General features: G+C 33.9%; 4 protein-coding genes and 1 non-coding gene across 12 annotated transcripts in view; 2 read left to right on the forward strand and 3 right to left on the reverse strand.

The window, feature by feature from the left end:
- LOC111437364 (pyruvate kinase isozyme G, chloroplastic-like) overlaps positions 1-5503 on the forward strand; it is a 12550-nt gene extending 7047 nt beyond the window's left edge. For 2 of the 7 annotated variants that reach the window (XM_023075292.1, XM_023075294.1), the window contains exons 9-12: positions 87-189; positions 397-545; positions 1070-1178; positions 1280-1525. In XM_023075292.1, the coding sequence (XP_022931060.1) occupies positions 87-189; positions 397-545; positions 1070-1178; positions 1280-1393 (475 nt within the window). In that variant the 3' untranslated portion in view covers positions 1394-1525. Of the gene's footprint in view, positions 1-86; positions 219-396; positions 1179-1279; positions 1526-5011 lie in introns of those variants that run through there. The other 5 variants (XR_002709428.1, XM_023075293.1, XR_002709429.1 and 2 more) reach the window with 5 other exon arrangements.
- On the reverse strand, positions 1902-6771 carry LOC111437363 (protein NRT1/ PTR FAMILY 7.3-like). 2 transcript variants are annotated; one of them, XM_023075291.1, is made up of 5 exons: positions 6121-6770; positions 5891-6017; positions 3937-4154; positions 3282-3844; positions 1902-2987 (listed from the first exon to the last, which is right to left on the reverse strand). In XM_023075291.1, the coding sequence occupies exons 1-5, from the start codon at positions 6145-6147 to the stop codon at positions 2117-2119; spliced, it is 1806 nt and encodes a 601-aa protein (XP_022931059.1). In that variant the 5' UTR covers positions 6148-6770; the 3' UTR covers positions 1902-2116. The 2 variants fall into 2 exon arrangements, with proteins under 2 accessions (XP_022931059.1, XP_022931058.1); XM_023075290.1 differs by having other exon boundaries at positions 5891-6771.
- Positions 6772-10799: 4028 nt separating this feature from the next.
- Positions 10800-13178, forward strand: LOC111437487 (glycine cleavage system H protein, mitochondrial-like). Its single transcript, XM_023075489.1, has 4 exons — positions 10800-11117; positions 11307-11395; positions 11932-12102; positions 12836-13178. Exons 1-4 carry the CDS (start codon positions 11009-11011, stop codon positions 12962-12964), a joined length of 498 nt encoding a protein of 165 aa, XP_022931257.1. The 5' UTR covers positions 10800-11008; the 3' UTR covers positions 12965-13178.
- Positions 13179-13289: 111 nt separating this feature from the next.
- On the reverse strand, positions 13290-16787 carry LOC111437486 (beta-amyrin 11-oxidase-like). Its single transcript, XM_023075488.1, has 8 exons — positions 16507-16787; positions 15935-16415; positions 14837-15103; positions 14658-14753; positions 14410-14488; positions 14223-14329; positions 14011-14135; positions 13290-13669 (listed from the first exon to the last, which is right to left on the reverse strand). The coding sequence occupies exons 1-8, from the start codon at positions 16734-16736 to the stop codon at positions 13576-13578; spliced, it is 1479 nt and encodes a 492-aa protein (XP_022931256.1). The 5' UTR covers positions 16737-16787; the 3' UTR covers positions 13290-13575.
- Positions 16788-21629: 4842 nt separating this feature from the next.
- LOC111437489 lies at positions 21630-21759 on the reverse strand. The gene has a single exon (XR_002709445.1). It is a non-coding gene; the product is annotated as a U6atac minor spliceosomal RNA (small nuclear RNA).
- Between the last annotated feature and the right edge of the window lie 89 nt (positions 21760-21848).

The following is a 21848-nucleotide window of genomic DNA, read 5'->3' on the forward strand; positions in this document are numbered from 1 at the left end:
TTTTTTTTTTTTTTTTTTTCATTCTTGATTTCATTTTTATATTAATTTGATTTTTTGATCCTTCGTGGTAAAAAAAAAAAAAAAAGGTATCCATTGAAGGCCGTGAAAGTGATGCATACTGTGGCTTTGAGAACGGAATATAGTCGACCAATTAATTCTACTACTCCAAATCAATTGATTGTCGGCAAGGTTTGTATTATATACAGTGACGGTTCAAGGTTCGTTTTTTAATTTAGTGTCTTCAATGTTCCGTCTATGATGTTGTTAGACTCATGGCAGGAGGGCAATTGTTTTGTCTAATTGAATTAATAATATTATCGTAACATCCAATTTAAATTTAAAACATAAAAGCTTATTTATTTTTTTAAAATCTGACGTGCGTCATATTTGTGGCAGAGACGTATGGGAGATATGTTTGCTTTTCACGCCACCATTATGGCCAACACCCTAAATACTCCTATCATCGTTTTCACTAGAACTGGCTCCATGGCTATACTCTTAAGTCATTATAGGCCCTGCTCTACTATCTTTGCCTTCACTGATGAGTAAGTTCCAACGGGATGTAATGTATTACAATTTCCTTGTATTTCATGCACAATTTTGGATATTTGCTACCCTTACTAATTTATACAGTTCGTATCTTTAAGATGATTTAGGTGAATGTGTCTTTGTATATGTGGTGTTAAGTATGAATACTTTGCCTTGAGAATGTAGAGTTTTCTGTTAATATATATGTAAACTTTTAATAGTTGTGTGGAATAGTAGCTTTCTGGGTCCAGGATGAAACCCTAAAATGTATTCCATGTATTTGTAGCTCTAGATAGAGATAAAATAATGCAAGATTTAATGACTTACCGCACTATCAAAATCTTCGATTGTTGTTAAAGTTTTGTTTGAAAAAGACTATTTAGCGTGTCATTTATGTGAAGTTGGATCTGTCTTTCTTTGAACGGGATGTAGTTCACACTTGATTTTGCCGATTAGAAGGTAAAGCATTTGTGTATTTTCGCTCTTTATTTTTATTTTTTGACGACTTGAAGAGTATCTCCTAGATTCATTTGACATGCAGCCAAAGAATTAAACAAAGGCTGGTGCTTTATCATGGGGTCATGCCCATCTACATGCAGTTTTCAAATGATGCAGAAGAGACGTTCTCCAGAGCACTCAAGTTTTTACTGGTTAGTTTTTCTTTATCGTGTTACCTTTCTTTCTCTATTTCCTTGTGTTTTTTTTTCAAAGATCCTTCAAGGATTTGGTTTTAAATTTCCTACGTTTGCAGAATAAGGGCCACGTGGTAGGGGGAGACAACGTTACACTTGTCCAAAGTGGAGCTCAACCAATTTGGCGGAAAGAATCTACTCACCACATTCAAGTACGTAGGATCCAAGGGTGACTTTGCGGGTAAAAGGCTCTATTGTTTTGTTCCTTCTCCTTTTTGGAGATTATTGCGATGATGATAAGTTATAGTTTTGTAACATTTTGAATTAATTGATCTATTTATTAGACATTTCTTGTTGATTGATAATATGTGTTTTACTGCTTAGAGCTCTGTCTTTTTATTATTTCTCATATGTATTAAACAAAGGTCACACCAGACCAAGGGCATTGCATTGTTACTAGGAGGACATGCGATGAGATATATAAATTAGATCAAACAAGGTGGAAGCACCAGAAGGTGTGGTTATCTTACCTTGCTTAATTTTTTTTCGTCATACCAATTTAAGAAGGCAAAGGAGAGTGCTTTATTTTCATGCACTAGTTGATAGATAGAAAATGATGGCTCAGTGATTTTCCAGACTAGCTTCCCCTCATAGAAAAGGAAAAACAAAAGAGCAAAAGGAAAAAAGAAGTCAAAGTCCTCTAGTGAATACTTCGCTTTACAAGGTAAAACATGGAAGGTCTTGCACAAGAAATCTTCAGGTCATAACACGCCATCCTTGCTCTTAACATGACTTGAAATTATTTGGTCAGATGTTGTAGAAAGCGGAAAGAATTGGGTGTTAAGAGTTGAGCCAATAATAGGCTTCTGACACTTTAGGCCCCATTCCTTTTATTCTAACACAAACTGAGAAAATATGCATCAAACCGGTCTCGCTCTTGTTTATATTTCTTCAAATCAAACCTTGATGTGCTCCTGGTCTTCACTTTCTTCACACTTGCCCTCCAATTTGATACATTTGTACCATTTAGCACAGAGAATATACACTGCAAAGTCAATTGCTGTCAATCCAGCTAATAGGAAGTAAAATCTATCTAGATGACCTCTGTTCAGGTTTCCTGGAATCCAGCCTGGCATGTGATCCTCTGTTGATATTTTCATTACCACAGTGACCAGAAAGCTACTGACATAATTCCCCAAAGAGATAGATGTCATACAAAGTGCACTACCAAAGCTCTTCAATCTGTCTGGGGTTTGTGCATTGAAGAACTCCAATTGTCCTACGTACATGAAGACCTCCGAAGCTCCTATAAATGCATATTGTGGAACCTGCCAAAAGATGCTTAAGGAGCTCGAGCCTTCACAGTGTGTGCACTCGCCTTTGGCGTACTTTAGCCTATAACACTCCACTATTCCTGCTGAAACCATTGCCATCACTGCTATGATGAGACCAGTCCCCATTCTCTGAAGCTCAGTCAACCCTTTAGAATCTGATTTTCTAAGTTTTCCTGCTAGTGGGTCTAGGACTCGGCGGTAAAGGAAAATGAAAACTGCCACACTGAGAATGTCGAAACTCGACATACTTGCAGGTGGGATATGGAAGTTTGAAACAGTAGTTTTCATGGCAGCGCCTTGCTCGACAAAGAGGGAAGCCATTTGAGTGAAGACCACAGAGTATATTATGGTGCAGAGCCAAATAGGAAGTAATCTTAAAATGCACTTGACCTCTTCCACTTGTGTGATGGGACAGAGGCGCCATGGATTGTCAATACCTTGTCCTTGGTTATCCAAATCTCTTGATGAGATATATGCAGCCCTATCCAAAAACCTACAATATATAGAAGAACAAGCATGAGCAACTTGCAAACTATAATGGCAGCTGATATAGAACCATGATTTTTGTTGTTGCGTTTTGAAATGAAAAAGGGTTTCTGCTTGAAAGAAGTTAACGAGATAGGATTTCTCCAGGTTATCCTTTTACAATTGAGAAAAATATTCAGAATGATTCTGAAAGTGGAAAATGCGGCATGATGCTGCAATGATCTCTGCTAGCAAATCCAAAATGTGAAAAATGTTGTCGTATTTGTTCAAAGAAATAAAGCTGAAATGTAAATGTCCTTACTTGAACCCATGGGTGTGAAATATCTTTCTACTATGGTTCATTGAACAGTCCTTGCCATCAACGTTGTATAGTTCATCTTCACTTGATGGCATCCTGACTGTTGATTTCTTAGCAGCAGCAACAATGACTTGGCAGAATCTTGGGATAGGGTTACCACTTGGCTTGAAGTGCCTGTACCTTGGCGTTCCACAAAGAAACAAAACCAATGCTGCAAAAGCTGAGCCAGTTGACACCCAGAAGCCCAGAGCCCACAGTCCTCCATCTTCGAAGTACCCTAAAATGGTGTTTGAGAAGAGAGAACCCAAGTTAAGCGCCAAGTAGAAGTAGCTAAAGAATGCCACTTTTGAGTGCCCCTCTGTGGAGTCCTCTTCATCAAATTGGTCTGCTCCAAGTGTGGCAATATTTGGTTGATATCCCCCGTTTCCTAGTGCAATAAGGTAAATGGAGAGGTAAAACAATGCAGTCCCCAATCTTGAATGTGACTCGCATGGGGTGTTCTCATCCCCACAACCTTTTGGTTTGATCAGGAAGAGCTGTGACGTTATGGAAAGTGAAACCAGGCCCTACAATAAAGAAAGGTGAGGAAGCAGTTCCAAAAAAAAAAAAGTTCCCTGTTGTTAGTACCAAAATAATTGAGGTTTGGTCCTGTACTTACAATGACAAAGATGATCTGAAAAATGGCACTAGTTTTGTACCTTCCCCAGTACGAATCACTGAGGAAAGCCCCAACAAGAGAGAAGATGTAGACCGTCCCGGTCCATTTGCTTACACTGTTGGCTGCATCGGCATTGTTTTGCTGCAAAACTCTTGTCAGGAACAACACCAAGTTCACACCAACCCCAAAGAACGCAAGAGTTGCAAGACCTTGATTCACTGTATTATAGGGAGGAGCAAGTCAGGATAGAAGTAAATGTAATGCCAGGTCGTGTGCTTTATTTTGTGGTGAATTCAGGACAAATTTGTCCAAATGAGTCTGATTTCCCTAGTGGTTGGCTTTTGTCACCGTTTTGTTGTCTATTTGAAGAGCTGAAAGTGCCTTGAGAAGTGAAAAGGCAAGTTAGGCAGACCAGGTTTCAATTCCTACTCAAAATAGATTCCATAGCCATAGATGAGGACTAAGATCCAAATTTCTCAAGGGTGAGTTGTGTTTTTATGTGAACCAACTTCAGAAAATCTCTAATGAACTTTCTCTCTCTGAAAACAAAGAAAGTTACCCTCTGGTGAGCGGTGAGTGCATGACTGGAAGCTTGTTACTCTCTCTCTCCCCCTCTACAGTAAAACCCATAAAAATGGGTTTCCCTTTAGGTATTTCCCACTGAAAGCTCCCTTTCTCATTATCAACCAGCTTGTGAGATATTTTACTTCGATGATATAGGAGGAATGTAAAGCCACATACTTTATAGTTTTCTTCCCTTTCAATGCTTCTAGAAGGAACATTTCTGAGGTCAGAATTTCATGTGAGCTTTTAATTCAAATAATTGAGTTATGGATCCCATTCTATCACCGTACCTGAGTTTTCTGCTATCTCTCTATTTGGCTTCTCACATAAAAACTCTCCTATAACTTTTTTACTATTTATCTTTTTATCATGATATAGTTTCAAGGCCATATCTTTAGATTTATATGAAGTGACGGAAGACGGAGAAAATCAAAAGAAAGGAGAACTGTAAAAAAAATTAAATGTTGACCATGAACTGATACTAATTAACTGTCATCTGTAATTCTTCTAGGTTATTGAAACAACACGTGGCAACTCCACGTCATGGATTACGAGTCAGACACGTCTCTTCTCTCTCTCTTGAGTGAATGAGGTAACATAGCACAGTCCTTATTATGGGTATTGTCTTTCTCTCTCTCCCTTTTGTCGTCCAGCTCCCATGGAGTCAATGAGGTAAATGAGGCATAGACCTTAAGAAACCTCTCATCGTCTAGGGGGTTTTGCTTCTCTCTCTAGCTAATACCAATTTGGTCACCCTCTCTGTCTCTCTACTAAAGATTTATAGCTTAGCCTGAAAATACGTGGTGGAGAGATCAGCATGCAAGGAGGCTAAAAACACTTGGCTCGTTGTGCAGTGCCAAATGTACAGCAATAAAGCCATTCCTATTTCTCTCTCATTGTGCCATCCCCTTCTGTATATGAGAATTCCGGTGAGAAGCTCTTTCACTTCTCTAGTATGTATTGCCACTTATCTTTTTCATGTTCAAACAAAACTTAACAAACATTTCTCCCTCCCTCTCTCTCTCTCTCGAATATCCACCCCACCCCCCACCAAAAAGTTCTCGATTTTTCTGAAACCACTTCCCACATAACCTTGCAGACGTATATCCTATAAGCGGTGCACCTTCTTCTCTCTCTAATGAGATAATGAAGAAAGAAGTTGATGGTTAAAGTGTTTTATTGTGGACTTCTCTTTCTTTTCGTTTAAACTCCTGACTTTGTGGTTCAGAAAGAAGTTATGTTCAGTTGCCATTTCCATGTAGAAAATTTACTTAACTGAAGCTTCTACTTTGAGAAGAATGAAATAACAGAGATGTAAATTTAGAAAGTGGATCATTTGGTTTGTGTAAATAGACAAAGAAGTTGAAAAGGAAATGGTTTTGGGTCTTACAGAGTATGATGATTCCAGCAACCCATCCTCCCGTTTTTGACCGGATTGCAGGTTGGCCATGCCAATCAAGAGTCCCATCAAGAGTGCAAATTTCCCTCTCTTCTTTAGTCTCATCACCCTGCAAATTCTGTACCCAAAAAACAAAATACACTCTAAAATGTGCCTTCTTCCTGTTCGTCATATTCAAAAGATAAGAGAGAAAAAGAAGATGATTTTATTAGGTTGCAGACCTGGTTGCAAATCTCCAAGCAAGCCATTGATGAATGAAGTTGAAGTACAGGAAAAGAGCAGAACAGGGCAGAGCAGGGCGGGGCGGGAGGAAGTTGGTGAAGTAATGCTGATGATAGTTGCAGAATAAAGACACCAGTGTCTTGAGACTCTAAACAAAATGGGAAGTCTGTATAAATAGAGAAGGGAAGGATGAGTTGAACGGTAGAGATTTAGAGAGGAGAAATGTGGGGTCACCCCAAATGTCCTAAATCTTTCTTTTTCCTCCCTTTTCTTTTTACCATGGATCACACTCTTGGGATGCTGATGAACTCCAATTAATTCTATTTCTTTGGCTTCCTAAGGATTTCTTAAGGATTTATAAGGGTAAAAGTTAGGCTCCTTTGTTTTACATGTTTCATTCTAATAATTTGCAGTAAATGAGTTAGTGGTTCTCTTTATTTTGTCCTGAACTCGTTTATATATTTGGTTGAAAGAGATATGACATAGGTTCTTTTGATTGGTGTTGTTTAAACTAATGTGGCTCTTGTAATATCCACTTTGCCTGCCTTGGTGCCCTTATATTTTTGACATTGACAGCATAGATATGAAGTAATTATTATTTGAATTGGCTGCCACTTGTCTCATGATCATTAGTTAAAAACACTTTTGATTTATTTTTTATGATTACTATGTTAGGTTAGCTCCAAGAAATAAATAATTGCTTGAGATAGATGATCAAGTCTCTCAAAAGCTAGAAGCTCGTAATTGATAGGAGAACTGTTAATACATTGTGTTGAGACATTATTTAGGATCAAACTCGTCGAGATTGCTTTTGGAATAACCTAAGCCCACCACTAATAGATATTGTCCTCCTTGGATTTTTCTCTTTAGGACTTTCCTTTGAGGTTCTAAAACATGTTCAGTGGGAAGATGTTTCCACACCCTTATAAGGAATGTTTCGTTCTCCTCTCCAGCCAATTTGGGATCTCACAACTCTCTCCTATTCTAAACAAGATTTAGAGGATGCTCGCTTCTCCAACCAACGTGGGATCTCACAACTCCCACCTAATCTAAACAAGTTTTAGAGGATGCGAGATCTTATCTTAGATCTCTCTTTCCAAGGGAACTTTATTCGATATAGCTCTTGAAAAGGCATCTTTAATAAATATGATTGGATTGGATTGGATGACCTCAAATATTCTCATTACATTAACTCTTCCTATCATATCTCTCTTCAAGGATAATCGGCTCTTCAATTCTAAGTATTTGGAATATATACTGCTTATCCCTATGTTATCTCTCTTAGTAGTCTGCAGGTTGTCGGCTCCATTTTACACATCTAAATTTATCCTTTATATTTCCCAAATAAATGATGGGAAGCTTTTACAGTCTTATTAGAGTTCATAAACTCAATATAATTTGTTGTTCTATTTTGCCCTGTACTTCGTGAACAATAGGAATATGTTCTTTTGGTTTGTTTCGTTTTGTTCTCAATTCATGGAAGTTATATGCCAATTCAGGAGTTGCCTTTACGTTAAGCTCATGTTTTGGCAATAATTTGTGCCAAGTTTTATCTCAAAAAGAAAGAACACTTCCAAGTTTGTTGTATTTATTTTGGTTGGTTGATAATATCAAACTTTTGCATCTCTCGAAAAAAAAGAAAGGTCGATCTCTACATGCTAAAGATTTGAATCTCTTTATTGCCATTAATTATTATTATTATTTTTAATCTACCTTCAATTGTGTTTGTGAGGTCAAGGATCTGACATCTATTATATGAATATATGGTGATTACCCTCCAAATCGTGTGCGAGATTGTTGTTACTTACCACTTGTCTCACGACTTTCTAACTTCACATTTTTGGAAATGATGGAAACCAAAGAATAGATTAAAGTGACAATGATATGTACCTATTTACACTTATGAAGTTGTTAGGTAAACCAATTGTTTCCTAATGGTTTAGGCAAAATGGAGGAACAGATTTATGGTATGTGTTCGGCAAGTGAGAAACTTGAAAAGGGAAAGATACAAATTTGAGCTAAATGGAAATACACAAATGGCATTAAACGAGAAACTATAAACGGTCTAATTTAGGAAACATTATTCGATTGAAGGCCTCCACGGATTTGGGAGGGAGAAATTGTAAATAATACTTTATTTTTTTATCCAATAATTATTAGGATATGTGTATATATATATATAATAGTTATTAAGAGACAGTCACATGGTAGCAATCTCATTAAATTATTGTCATAAGTTACGTTCTCATCTCCCAAATCCCAAATTTTAGGTTAAATCTACTTCCTTTTAAACTAATATTAGGCTTACTTTCATGGAAAAGTGCATGTTTTCGAGGATATATCATTTGTTATTATGTCTTTATAGCTAATTAATCTTCTTTTTCTTGTTATGCATGTATTAGATACCATCTTTCATTTTTGTATGTCATGTTTGAGATTTTTCAAACAAAAAACTCAAGATTTTTTTTTTGTTAGCTAAATGATTTGATTAATAGATCACCAATTTATGGAAAATAATACATTTCAATTAATGGATGATCCTTATAATCAAGCACAAACTTATTAACAAATGTCTCTATTTTTATAATAAAAATAAAAATAAAAAAAGCCACTTATTGTAATCTGATAATAAAGTAAACTTTCAACTCATCGTCCAAATTATTTTCATCCTTCTTTTTTTCTTCTAATTTTAATAAAAATACACAAGAGAGATCTCGCATACTCATAATCAAACCTAAAAGTTGAAAAAAAAAACATTATATATATAAAAAGAAGACCACAAAATTAGGCCATCCCCAACCAATATATATATATATATATGCAAAAGGATGGGTATGGTTCATACACATTTTTATATATCATTGCCTTATCAACTCAACAAAGCTTAAAGAACAAATTAAGTAATTGGATTAATACAAACCCATTCATCCAAACCCTAAAAGCACGGATGGATTTGGTTTAAATATGCAAAATAAATACATCTATCTATAGATGATACACCCATTAAAATATTATTTTTCTATATTTATTTTTAATAAATCTTTCAACTATTAGTCACGGTTAATTTAAGGTTAATTCGACTCAAACTAAAATAGTTTGAATTAGTTGTTCCTCCGTAATTTTGAAAATGTATTTATAATATTTTTTTCTTAAATGATAACTATTGCCATTATTTTATCGCATTTAACGAAATATTAATTTTAAGTTTACAATAACGACTACTTACAGGAATATTAACGTTCCATAAAAAGTAAAATAGGAGTCTCAAAATATGTTGAAGTATACAAAAATTTAGTCACATTGGTAAGGGTGGCCGAGTTACAAATTTGTGTAATCACCTATTATTTAATAAATTATAATGTGAACTATTGGTCATATTCCATGAATTTATATTTATATTGTATGTTATATCATATTATATATTTATAGGATATACTTTTTGCGAAAATCAATATGTTCATACAGATGGGGACACGATTTGATGATGAATGGAAGCAACCAAGCTTTTGACATATATCATCATTACATGTTTCCCAATAATATGTTATGGACACACATTGTAATTTCTTTTTCCCTTAAAAAAATAATTGTTTCCAATATTTCCAATATTATATTAATAATTATTATGAAACTTGTAGCTCTAATGGTAGACATTGACCTACTACGCAGCAAGGTACTCATACAAATACTTATTAACATGTTACGAAAGGAAATTAAAATTATTTCTTGGTAATGAGTGTGAAATTCTACATTAGTCAGAGAGAGGAACAAAACATTTCGTATAAGAGTGTGAAAACCTCTTCCTAATACATGTGTTTTAAAATTGTGAGTCTGACGGCGATACATAATGAACTATAGTAGACAATATCAACTAAGGGTGACCTTGACTGTTTCAATAAATGTGTATAAATATATAAATAATGTACGAGGTAAAAAGAGTGTGAATTCACTGTAGAAAAATTTAATAGAGGATATGATTGGCAAATAGTCACTACAAAATATGGGGAAAGAAAAAGCCCAAAACCAAACAATAAACTATATATTATACACCATTATTTCAAATATATATATATTATCTTAGCTAATAATTGGATGAAGGTGGGGGAATCCATTGGCTGGATCTAATACATATCCATACGTATCGATCGATATTTATTATATTCGAAACATTTACATTTGAAATATTGTATAAATATCTTTAAAAAAATCAACCTAGCAACTTATAATTTCATATTTTTAATATACTAATGTTTTTTTTATTCTTTAATTTTATATTACGAGAACAAATAAATTTTGTGTTAGGTCGACCAGATAATATTTAAATAAATAATTGGACATTTTTTGAGCTTGAAAATAATTTTAATAAAATTGACTATTTAGATTTTGAAATTTTTTATATTTATGTTTAAAAAGGGTTGTTTTTGTATTTTTTATTTTTGAGGTAAACTTTACTTTACTAGAATTAATGAGCCTAAGAGAATTTTAACGTTTTTGTTTTTTTTGGTGTTAAAATTAGAGAGCAAATTTACAGACTTTGAATCCGGCAAATATTACAAAAACATATTTGATATAACAGCTTGAACTTTTTTAACGTTAAATAAGCTAAAAATTAGAGGTCATTATGAGGCCATAACTCTTAGAGATGAGGATATGGAAGGAAAAAGTGGGAATTTCACTGGAAGAAATAAAAAGGCAGTGTTTAGATGAGATGATGAGGCACTCACTGCCCACCATCCGTCGAAGATAAACCAACAATGTCGTAAAACTCAAGTTTTCAAAACTTCCTTTCATTTCTTTGCTCATTGCTGGTTGCTCATAGCTGATAGCATACCAAAGCAGAGGAAGAACAAGAACAAGAACAACAGACCCAAAATAAACAACAAAACTATGGCTCTCAGAATGTGGGCTTCTTCCACTGCTAATGCTCTCAGACTCTCTTCTTCATCCAAAACCCATCTCTCTCCTCCATTTTCTATCTCCAGATGCTTTTCTACTGGTATTTTTTTTTACTATTTCTTTCCTTGCCTGCAAGCTGTTTGTGTAAATGCCTCTGTGAACTTTGACTTTGTTTTTCTCTTTTTTAATATACTGTTGGATCCCACTTCCATTGTTTGATGTTGTTTGATTCTCAATTATGTTTAATTTCTTATCTGGGTAAGACAAAAGATGTTGGTTGGATTTGCAGTTTTGGATGGACTGAAGTATGCTTCTTCACATGAGTGGGTGAAACATGAGGGCCCTGTTGCTACCATTGGCATCACTGACCATGCTCAGGTGCTTTTCATTTCTAAACGCCAACATTCTAACTTTTGTTTCCCTGAATTATAGATTAAACTCTAAGCTTGGTTCACGAAATCTTATTCTTATTCATACATTTTCATCATTGAATTCCTAATAAGTTACTGAAATTTCAAATTTGTGTGTAATGAGTTCATATCATTAACGTGGTTGAGTTATTGTCTAGATAGATTATAAAGGTTGAATTGAAAATCAACTACAGAGAACATGTCATGTTAGTGTTAAATGAAGTTAATGCAGGACCTTATTGAACACAAAATTGAAAGTGTTGAAACCTATTAAAAACTTTTATAATACAACTGCGAAGGAGAAACAACACTGGTAAAAGTTTAGATACCAAACATATAATTTAACCTAAATTATGCGTGCATATGACAACTTACTCAAAACAATGGAAACTGATTCAAACTTTTATTTTAACATCTTGTATATCAGTCCACTATAGAAAATTTGGGTTTATACTTGAAATTCAAACTTGGGTTGGAAGCGTTTTGTTTGATGCATCTCTACAGGACCATCTGGGAGAAGTGGTGTTCGTGGATCTGCCAGAATCAGGAGCTCCGGTTTCTCAAGGTAAGAGCTTTGGAGCAGTGGAGAGTGTAAAAGCAACCAGTGATATCAACTCCCCAATCTCTGGTGAGATTGTTGAAGTTAATCAACAGCTGAAGGATTCACCTGGTTTGGTAATATTTCAAATCCTCACATCTTTTTGCCTATTCTTTGGACTCCGAATTTGGCCGATAAACTGTTTTAAGTGCTTAATCTTGTTGGTGGATGAAAGTCCCACATCAGCCACGGTCCTATATTTTTTACCGCGCAGCGTTGTGATCTTGACACGCTCACGACCAGCCTTAAAGGGAATTAAGCCCCATATATATTTTTCGCTCCGGCCTTTTGGGGAAGGCCGAAGCAAAGCCATGAGAGCTTATGCTCAAAGTGGACAATATCATACCATTGTGGAGAGTCGTGTTCATCTAACATGGTATCAGAGTCATGCCCTAAACTTAGCCATGCCAATAAAATCCTCAAATGTCGAACAAAGGACTCCAAAAGAGAAGGAGCCGACCCTCGATTAAGGGGAGGCGTACTTTGTTCGAAGGGAGGTGTTGGTGGATGAAAGTCCCACCTCGGCTAATTTAGGGAATGAGCATGGGTTTATAATCAAGGAATACTATCTTTATTGGTATGAGACCTCTTGGGGAAGCCCAAAGTAAAGCCATGAGAGCTTATACTCAAAGTGGACAATATCATACCACTGTGGAGAGTCATATTCATCTAACAAATCTAAAATTGCACTTTTTATTATTCAATTAAATATGACAGAGGATCATCATGTGAAAGCTGAAAAACAATAGTAACTTTAAGTATAAATGAAGCATATTGATTTATTTTGTTCCATATGTTCATGAAATGAAGATCAATTCAAGTCCATATGAAGGAGGTTGGATGATAAAAGTGAAGCCAAGCAATCCAGCTGAATTAGATTCCTTGTTTGGTCCAAAAGAATACACAAAATTTTGTGAGGAAGAAGATGCAGCGCATTAGATGTGAACAACAAATGTGTATTCCAAACAGGGCTTGAGTTAATAATCCTTTTGAAGCTGCTTCATTTGTTGAAACCTCACAAGCTATGTCTGTGGAGAAAGAGAGCCAAAAATTACAAGTTCATTGTGAGTTGAAATGTGCCCAAAACTTCATCCATCCTTGAATGTTTATCCCACTTGCAATTAATTGAACTACTCTGCCATATTTTTAGTCATGGTTGATGCTTGAATGTGCTGAACTTGTTGAGGATTGTTAGGAGAGAAGTCGGTTAATCAAAGAGTTGATCGTGAGTTTATAAGTAAGAAATACATCTCCATTGGTACGAAGCCTTTTGGGGAAACCAAAAGTAAAGTTACGAGAGCTTAAGTGGACAAAATCATACTAGCGTGGAAGTAGAAGGAAGGTTCAAGTTGGTCAATCTCATTCAATTTTTTTGGAAACTGAGCATGAGTAATTTATGAACCCATACAAAAAAAAAAAGTTATATATTTATATATCTATATATTTATATATAAGAGAGGGAGAATAGTAAAATGTTCCTAATAAATTATATTGTAGTTTGAATAGAAGGTTACTGAGAGCCCATTTTCTGATGTTCTTCATTCCAAAACTCATGAATCTCTTACAACTCTTGCAAGGCAGTTGTCTGTAGGAGTTGGCAAAGGCAGGTGATTCTCTGGGCAATTTGGATTCACTCTCTCAAGTCTGCACAACAAAGATCAAAGTTTATTACATCCCGGTCTTCTTGGGGGAGAGGTTTCCACACTCTTATAAGATATGCTTCATTCCCCTTTCCAATCGACGTAGGATCTCACAATCCACCCCTTAGGGGCCAGTATCCTCGCTGTCACATCTCTCAGGAACAGACCAAGTCTACTGCTAACAGACATTCTCTATTTTGACTCATTACATATTGCAGCTAGTCTCACGGTTTTAGAGGTTTCCACACTCTAATATGTATGCTTTGTTTCTCTTTACAAGCGATGGGATGTGTGATCTCACATTTATGATAAATATCACTTAACAAATAGTTTCGGATCTCTCACCTGAACCCACCATGGATGAAATAGTGAAGGAAAATGGCGATTTCGAGTTTGGAAAGATCAATTCCTGGGCAAAGCCTCATTCCTGCTCCAAAGGGAATGAAAGATCCAGCTCTCCGTTTTGGATTCTGAAACCAAAATGGAAAAGAATGTAGTGTTTTGTTTATGACATTATATGAGAGTATTCACTTTGGTTATTAATGGAAGCTACTTACATCCCATCTAGATGGGTCGAACTTGTGTGGGTTCTCATAGATTTCAGGGTTCATATGAACCGCTCTGGTCCAAACAAGGATCTTCCATCCTTTGGGTATGGTGTACCCTGAAAATCAAACCAATTTATGAAAATAATAATAAAATTATTTTCGATGAAATTCAGATTATCCATTCAAACCAACCCACCGTTTAAGTTAACGTCAACTTTTGTCTCCCTCGACAATGTGAACGCCAAACTTGTCTTCCTCAACGTTTCATCCATCACCTAATTAAGCAACAAAAACAATATTTCATGGACTTTTTTAAAAAATAAGTTATTTAAGAGTGTGCATTTGGTAGTAGGTGAATGTTTAATTTGTTATATTAATATGGTCAAATCCAGAAATATTAGTAAACTTGGGGGCTAATTTATAATATTTGGAAAATAGAGGCACCTTAGAAAGATACTCCATTTGCTTGATTTCCTTCATGGTTAAGCCTTTGTGTTGGGCATCCGCCGGCCTTGCATTCACAATTTGCTCTTGCTCGGCCTGCACAACAACGCGACCATTTATATCGATCGAGAATACATTACTTGTTCGATAAGTTAAAGAATGTAAGAACGGAAACGAACCTTAGCTTTAAGAAGGGTTTCGGGATTTTCAGAGAGGAACATGATAGCCCTCATGATAGTATGAGCCGAAGTTTCGTGGCCAGCGAAGAAGAAACCGATCAACAAATCAATAATGCAACCATCGTCTAAGCCTTCCCCGTCTTCGTCCCTAACCTCTAACAGCAAATCAGCCATATCTTTTTTTCTGTTTTCTCCAACTTTGTTCTTCAAATTTTCCCTCTTCTCTTCCAATACTTTTTCAAATATTCTTATCAGCTCATTTCTTGCCTGAAATTTACAAATAAAATAAGTCATAAAATAATTAATTATTATTATTATTATTTGCCTAGTTTGACAAGAAAAGTAGTTGACCAATAGGGTTGGTGTGAATTGCCACATATTTTTTTAGCTTTGAGCAAGTGGGATTTTTGATCTAACAATAATTCATTTTTAAATTAATGTTTGCACCAAAGTCATGTGCCTATTTTTCACATACTTTCATTATACAATAATAACAATAATAACAACAATAATAATAATAATGAAAGTGTGAAAAATAGGCACATGACTATATATTAAACCAAATATATGCATTATTATAAAATAAAGTATTAGAATTTTATGTTAAAACAAAATGTTTTAAAAAGTTTTAAGAAACAAAAATTAAAGCAACTAAAAGTCTATTTTTTTTAGTATAATAAGTTTAAATTATATTTTAGCCCTTAATTCTCAACTATATTCCAATTTAATTTGGAGGTGGAAAATGAACCCTTCTTTGTCCTTCAAATTAAAACTTTATATTAATTCATCACATAAATAAATTTATAATATGAACCTAACTCAACGATTAAGACATTTATTTAAATATTTACTTCATATATTATATATACATCGTTGGAGTGATTAAGACATTTACTCGTAGGTTTTAATTTTAATGTCTACCGTATTTAAAACTCATAATACCAATAATATTTAAGAGATAAAAAGGTTATTAATTAGATCGAGAGTAAAATATGATAATTGTTAAAAATTATTGAAAGTGAACCATAATTTAGAGAATGATTAGGAGGAATGAACGTAAATCAAGGAGGGTAAGATTGGAGATGGATTTTGAATTACCTTGAGAGCTCGGCTGAAGGTAGTTCCGGGGATATCCACCGCGGTGGACATGAAACCCATGTGGAAGTCATTGTACAGCTTCTCCATTTTGTCGATGAAAGCCGCCGAATTAGCTCCGATAAAGATGTGTAAAAGAACCTTAAACGCCACCGTTTTCATCTCCGACAGGAACTCCACCGGCTCCTTCATGCTGCCCCACTCCTCCAGGCACGTCACTACTATCCCCTCCACGTGTTCTATGTAGAGAGACAACGCCTCGTTGCCGCTTATCAGCGATGCAATCAGCCGCCGTAGACGGCGGTGTTCCGGCTTGGGGACGGAGTTGAGCGCCTTGCTTCCGGTGAGGATTCTGGTGGCCTTCGAGTAACCGAATACGAATTGTTCGTCGTTCATTAGCACATGACGGCACACTTCCGGCACCGTGACGATCACGCTTGGGCTCCCGAATAAGTGCGTTTTGTACATCCCTGTTTTCCCGTACCTGAAAATTTCATTCAATTTTAAAAACCTTCTATTTAAAAAGAAAAAGAAAAAAAAAACTGGTGTCCGACGAAAACTCCGGCGAGATTTACTTGGAGGTAAAGTGATGAATAAAGGAGTCGGGTCGACCCGATCGGAAAGCTTTAAGAAAGGGGAGAAGAGTTCCGATGAGAGGCCAGCCCATATCGCCGGGAGGGAGATTGTAACGTCGGCCGTGTCGAGTGACGAAACGCCATTGGTTAAGGTTTCTGAGAATCCCAAATAGAAAAACGTAAACTCCGGCGAGAGCTCCGATGAGGCACAGCCAAATATCCATATCCATGTATATGGGTTTGGTTGTGAATTTGTGATTGTATGTGGGAGTGAATTTGTGATGCATTTATAATGGTGGAGTCGAATTAGACTTTTCTGTATGCTTCTTTCACAAACTCCCTTTTTCCTCTCTACATTTCCCATTTCCTTCGATGTTTCTATTTCTTAGTTTTCCCATTTTTAATTATTTATTTATTTATTTATTTTTCTTTCTTTCTTTTTGTAAATTAAATAAAAAAATGTTCTTTTAACTTTGAGTTCAAGACACTTTTCTTTAACTATATATATATTAAAATATCTCCACTTGGGTGCTGTCTTGTTTTCTTTTTTAGGCTTCTCCTCAAGATTTTTATTTACAAAGTGTGTTAGAGGTTCCTCCCCAATCAATATGGGATATCACAATAAACAATGGGTATTTTTGAATAAACACCAAATGTTATTATGAAAGTGACTAATTCAATCCTCCACCTCAACTATCGTTATATTTCAAAATTTTAATTTTAATAAATGATTGGAATTAGAGGAGTAGAAACGAAAAGAAGGTTCATCTCAGGAAAGTTGTATCTTTGATTTCTTGGTTGGTTTACCGTTGAAACACGAATTTAGAAGTTGTTAATAGTTGATTTTGAACGTTTTTAATTAAATAAAATGTGTGACAATCTAACTTTATGATAAAGTAATGGATGAAATGAAGACGTTATATTAAAATATAATTAGCGTAGGAATTTGTTGACTAATAGGCAATGGTGGTGGAGGTTTTTGGTGGCATTTTACGATCACACAACAAGGATTTTGGTTGTTTGGAAGACTGTTGTTTGTTATTTTAATGGTACGGTCTTGGTGATCTTGTAATTTTTTATGTTCATCACAGAAATATTTATAGACCAAAGGAAGATTTTTATAATTTTTATAATTTTTTAATTTATTGGTTCTTAGAAACTCATAGAAACTGCCCATTTGTGACATGACAACGATTCAAATGCAACATATGGTTGCTCATTAGCTTTGATTTTGGATGGCTAGTTTGGGTCAAACTTGAGCTGCAATATTTTCAGCCTTTTGTTTTTGTTTATTACCATCCCTTTGAATCAGCTGTTTTAGTATTAATAGTATAATAATTATTATATATTTTTTTTTATAAAGTTAGACGTACTTAAATCATTTTATATTAAATAAATCTTATATTTTAGCTTAAAAAGGTGAGAACAAAAAGATTTTAGATTGATCTTGCTTTGGTTTGTTGATGATTTTTCTATATCAATCAACTTTCAAAGCTAATCCTTTTTTAAATGAAAAATCTTCAACTATTAGTCAATTTTCAAATTTTGAAAAAAAAGAATATTATAAAATATAATAGTTTGGCTTACAAGACGTGGCCTCCCTTTCCCTTTTCTTCATTTTAAAGATAAATAAATAGAAGCATATATCACTGTGATGATTTTTTTTTTTTTTTTAAATCTAATTTTTTATGTATGTATTATCACAGTTCAACATTGTTAACAGTTCGACGTCATGATTTTGACAGGTTTAGAATAAGCATTAAAAAAAAAAAATAAAGTTTCATTTTTTTTTTTTTGCTCGTCTTTGTGGCTTTGTCGGATCTTACGCGAGGTTTTCTTTTGCCAACCGAATACAACTCATGCGGTAACAAAGTCATTTCAATCACATACACCGCGTGTGCGTGTATGTTCAACCACTTACGGCTCGAACTTTTGTCTTTACTCTAGGCCAAGGTCTCTTATATGCAATGTCACATCTTATTTCGACACCATCTTGTCATCTAGGTTCCCAACAACATGGCCCACATATCGTGATATCATCCCAACTCCTTGGATGTCATTGACCATCATAGCTTGCTTGAACTTGTTTAGACTTGTTCGATTAATCTTATCATCAGAACATCTCAAGTCCGAACAAGTTATGATGTCTGATGATATCTGGGACTTAGGAAGACATCATGATGCATGGTCTATGTTGTTGGAAACCCAGATGACAAGTTGACGTTGAGATAAGATGGACGATGTATATGAGAGATCTTATACTAGAATTACAAGGCAAGGGTGAGCCAAAGGACTTGGTCTAGAGATGAGGCAAGTTGGCCAGAGTCATAGATGATTGAACATATACACGAGGACGTGTATGGCCGAACAGACTTTACTATCACATGAGTTTTATTCAGTTGGGAAAAGAGAACTTCACCTAACGTCCAATAAAGCCATAAAGATAAACAAAAAAAACAGAAATAGAATTTAATTCTTTTTAAAACTTCAAAATTATGACACTGCAGGATTAAAAATGCATATGAAATTACAAGCCACATGTTAATAATTCAATAATAGATAAATATTAATCTCTAAGTTTATCATTTTAGAGTTAATGTTTCCCATTTTCAATATTAACTCATAATATTACCTGAAGAAAAAAAAAAAAAACCCGTAAGTAGTCAAATTTGTATTAATTGATTTTAAAATATATATTTTTGAATAAACATTGGATTGTAAGAAAAAAAAAGGATATAAAATTAATAATGAAAATTCTAAAAATAATATAATAAATAACAACAAATTTATAATTAATAGAATCACCCTTTAAGTATAGTGAAAGCATATACCTTTGTTATTTAAAATATTTTACGTAAAATAATATTATTTTTTTAAAAAAATGTATATTTTATAGTATTTAAACTAGAAGATGAATTTAATTACGTATTATTTTATCTCACAAAAAAAATTAATTAATAGAAATTTCAGAAAATGAATATTATTTAAGTAATATTAAAAAAATGGATTAATATCTAAATTTAGTTGAGGTATATTAATCAGATACACAAATAAAAATGGGAACCATGATTGTATTTGGATTGTTCTTTTTATTTATTTTTTATTTTTTTTTATGATTATAACATTTACCTAACAATCTCAATATTCAAATGTAAAATGTTCATAAATGATTGGATGATATTAAACGACGAATTATTCCTCAGATTTTCTTTTTTCTTTTTTGAGTTCTGTCCATACATTATTATATGGAATCTTTTTCGAATTTATTTTTTATTTACCCTTTTTTTTTTTAAAAAAATGGCAACTTGTGTAAGGTCAACTAATTAAAGTAAGTTAAATACAAAGTCAACTAATCAAATTAAACATTTATTCGTTTCATACGGATAAAAAAAATTGAAAATTAAGGTATACCTTGTTTTATGACGACTCAATCATAAGAATTCCATGATTAAGCGTACTTTGTTTGAAGTAATTCTACGGTGGAAGGTCTATTGAAATAACCTGTATTAGGTTTGTGAGGATAATCTTCACTCTTAAAAGCAAGAAATAAGTAACGTAGTCATGTCCCAAAGGATGCATGAGAATGCTGAAACACACCTGTGCCGAGTCCTGATCCAAATTTTGGACATAGGTCATGACATAAAATTATTAAATTTTTGATGTTCCATTAATTAAACTTGACATTTTCTTCTTCCCACCAACCTCTCGAGTTCGATTTCTTTTTAAACATAAAAACATGAAAAGATATTATTTATTTTGTTTGGTGATGACATACTAAATTGATAGTTCATCATTAAATTTGTGAGAAAATATATTTTTTTAAAAAAAATATTAAAAGTATATTTGTTAATTATGAATTATATTTGTTCCATTGGGTTTATATCGTGGGTTGTAAGTATAAAAATGGAAAGATAATTGAGATATACAAAAGTTGATGAATTTAATTTTTTTTAAATTAAAAAAAAATTAAAGTCAATGGTAATTACTTGATATGTAAACAAATTATTTATTTATTTATTATTATTATTATTATTATTTTGTGGTCTTAATTATTTTCGATTTTTAATGTTAAAAAATAATAATAAGAGTTGTTAATTGAATTTAATAATTTATAATTCTGTTATTGAGTGGGCGGAAGGGGCATTGAATCTGTTTACAATAATATTATAATTTGTTAATCAAATTGACAACCGAGATATGTTTACCTACTCAAGATTTCTTTTTTTTATATCCATTTATTCACCCACTTTTGGTTTAAACATATTTAAACATTAAAATCTGCAAATAATTACGTTTTACACAACAAATTATTACTTTTTCTTTCTTTCTTTTTTAAATTCATATGATTGAATATAGTTTCGTTGTTTAACAATTTTAACTACTCCCATTATAAATAAATAAAACAAATTAAAAATGCTTTGAGCTGTTGAACTACACCCATATAATATTCACTAACCAGATTTGACGAAATCAAATCAAAGTATTGCCCAAGATTATTTAGACCACAAGTGAGTATGATGACGAAAAATCATATTTATAGCATTGAGGCTGACGATTATAGCTATAATATACCAAATCCATCGCTAATACATATTGTCTGTTTTGACCCGTTACATATAATCGTTAGCCTCACGATTATAAAATGGTTTTAGTAAAGAGAGATTTCCACATCCTCATAAGAAATGTTTCGTTTCCCTCTCGAATTGAAGTGAGACCTCATGGATTCTTATAAGAAATGTTTCGTTTCCCTCTCGAACTAGAGTGAGACCTCATGGATGGTTGTGATGTATAGAAATAGTTAGAATTCAGTTAATTATGGGTCATTTAATGAGCATATTTGAGTAAATCTTTCATGCTTATAGAAGGACCTAAAAATATATATATATTAATTAATTAAAAAGAAGTCTGTACCTACCACTAAATCGCAATCAGAAAACACTAAAAAAAAAGGGTTGTTTAAGAACTGAATTAAAAATTGGAAGAGATGAAGAAAAAGAAGAAAAGTTGGGTGTTGGTGAATTAAGGAAATGGTCAAAGAGAGAATACTTAATTCACCGCACTTTATCTTAATTAATTTCAACTATGTACCATAATTATTAATCATGTTTTATTTAACTTGGTTAAGAAAAATTGGGTTATAGATCCACCTGCGAGAGGTGGGTAGCCTTAACCGGATGTGTTAACAGGGAAGCCCGAAGGCTGTTCCCGACCCTGTCAGGGGAGATGCCAACCATCTCTCCTTTAATCGAACACATTTATCTCACTCCTTAATGCCTCTATATATAGAAAACCTTGATTCACAAATTTTCCGATGTGGGACTGTCGTTTTTTAAAAATCTATA

This window comes from Cucurbita moschata, unplaced genomic scaffold, assembly GCF_002738365.1.
Source record: "Cucurbita moschata cultivar Rifu unplaced genomic scaffold, Cmos_1.0 Cmo_Scf00063, whole genome shotgun sequence".
NCBI classification, from domain to species: domain Eukaryota; kingdom Viridiplantae; phylum Streptophyta; class Magnoliopsida; order Cucurbitales; family Cucurbitaceae; genus Cucurbita; species Cucurbita moschata.

Bases quoted from the DNA above. Each gene is read 5' to 3' on its own strand.
- LOC111437487 (XM_023075489.1), top strand. From the start codon at position 11,009: ATGGCTCTCAGAATGTGGGCTTCTTCCACTGCTAATGCTCTCAGACTC. The intron at 11,118-11,306 runs GTATTTTTTTTT...TTGGATTTGCAG, and splicing joins CTCCAGATGCTTTTCTACTG to TTTTGGATGGACTGAAGTAT. The intron at 11,396-11,931 runs GTGCTTTTCATT...GCATCTCTACAG, and splicing joins GCATCACTGACCATGCTCAG to GACCATCTGGGAGAAGTGGT.
- LOC111437363 (XM_023075290.1), bottom strand. From the start codon at position 6,071: ATGACGAACAGGAAGAAGGCACATTTTAGAGTGTATTTTGTTTTTTGG. The intron at 3,845-3,936 runs GTAAGTACAGGA...TCTTTATTGTAG, and splicing joins TTCAGATCATCTTTGTCATT to GGCCTGGTTTCACTTTCCAT. The intron at 2,988-3,281 runs GTAAGGACATTT...TATATATTGTAG, and splicing joins TTTCACACCCATGGGTTCAA to GTTTTTGGATAGGGCTGCAT.
- LOC111437486 (XM_023075488.1), bottom strand. From the start codon at position 16,736: ATGGATATGGATATTTGGCTGTGCCTCATCGGAGCTCTCGCCGGAGTT. The intron at 14,330-14,409 runs GTGGGTTGGTTT...TTTGATTTTCAG, and splicing joins AGTTGACGTTAACTTAAACG to GGTACACCATACCCAAAGGA. The intron at 14,136-14,222 runs GTAAGTAGCTTC...TTTTGGTTTCAG, and splicing joins TCGACCCATCTAGATGGGAT to AATCCAAAACGGAGAGCTGG.